Raw genomic sequence first — 898 nt, 5'->3', positions numbered from 1 at the left:
ACTTACTAAACGAGAATCTTTCAGAAGAAAAAGTAAACGAATACGTATGCACTATTAAGTCTGATCAAGTCATAAAATTAATAGTAATAGAGTATATAATGAGTGGACATCTTATTGACTACAAAAACAACACTCTATTCTGCAATCTAAGAAAGATAATAGAGAATGTATTCGATCCAGTAGAGTATAAAAAAATGGATCTGCATACTCTTGTGTGTGAAGGAGTAAAACAGGACGAAATACTTAGAAAACTAGCTTATATATGGATTGATTATAGTTCTAATTGTACATTTCAGCGAACTAAAGACTTGTGCAAAGACATTGGTATTGAGTATTCTAATTTTGAAAAAATACAATTTGATATCATAGCTACTAACTGGATGTATGAAGGAGTTATGGCGCCATTAGTCAACTTGGGAGTGCCACTTGATATATCATACACGCATCCTGCATGGTATGCGCTCATGCGCTCTAAGTGCATTAATGACTTAGATACTAATGACAGTGATAATTACGATCTACTTACTGAAGTAGAACGAAATGAATTTCTATTTGCACCACATGCGATAAAAGTAACTGATAACGAACTCGTATGGGCAAAGTACATGAAGGACTGCATTAGGGCATTTTTCTCGAGTTTCGTACAAGTCATTGACAGAAGAGATGATAATCGCAGATATTCCAAGCTAGTTTCTAATTTTGCTAGATATTTAAGTGTTGGCTGCCCTAAGGAAGAAACAAAAATAAAATATGACCCATCTATATTCAACCAAAAAAATGAGTCTTCTTAGGAAGAATGTAGTACTTTAGTACTTATTTAATCCATGATTATTAGTCTTTTATGGCACTAAATAAAACTGCATTTAACCATTCTATTTCTATCCTCATAATATACTCT

At 32.7% G+C, this 898-nt stretch overlaps 1 protein-coding gene across 1 annotated transcript; it reads left to right on the top strand.

Annotated features, from left to right (window-relative positions):
- Nucleotides 1–791, top strand: NEMIN01_2514 (uncharacterized protein; the record flags this gene model as incomplete). Its single annotated transcript, XM_051478456.1, has 1 exon — nucleotides 1–791. A coding segment is annotated over one exon (791 nt), but the record flags the coding sequence as incomplete, so codon positions are not given.
- Between the last annotated feature and the right edge of the window lie 107 nt (nucleotides 792–898).

The sequence above is a fragment of the Nematocida minor genome, assembly GCF_024244105.1.
Source record: "Nematocida minor strain JUm1510 chromosome Unknown 104, whole genome shotgun sequence".
Classification (NCBI taxonomy): domain Eukaryota; kingdom Fungi; phylum Microsporidia; genus Nematocida; species Nematocida minor.
The sequence above is the reverse complement of the archived record's forward strand: the minus strand, read 5'-3'. Positions and strand labels throughout refer to the sequence as shown.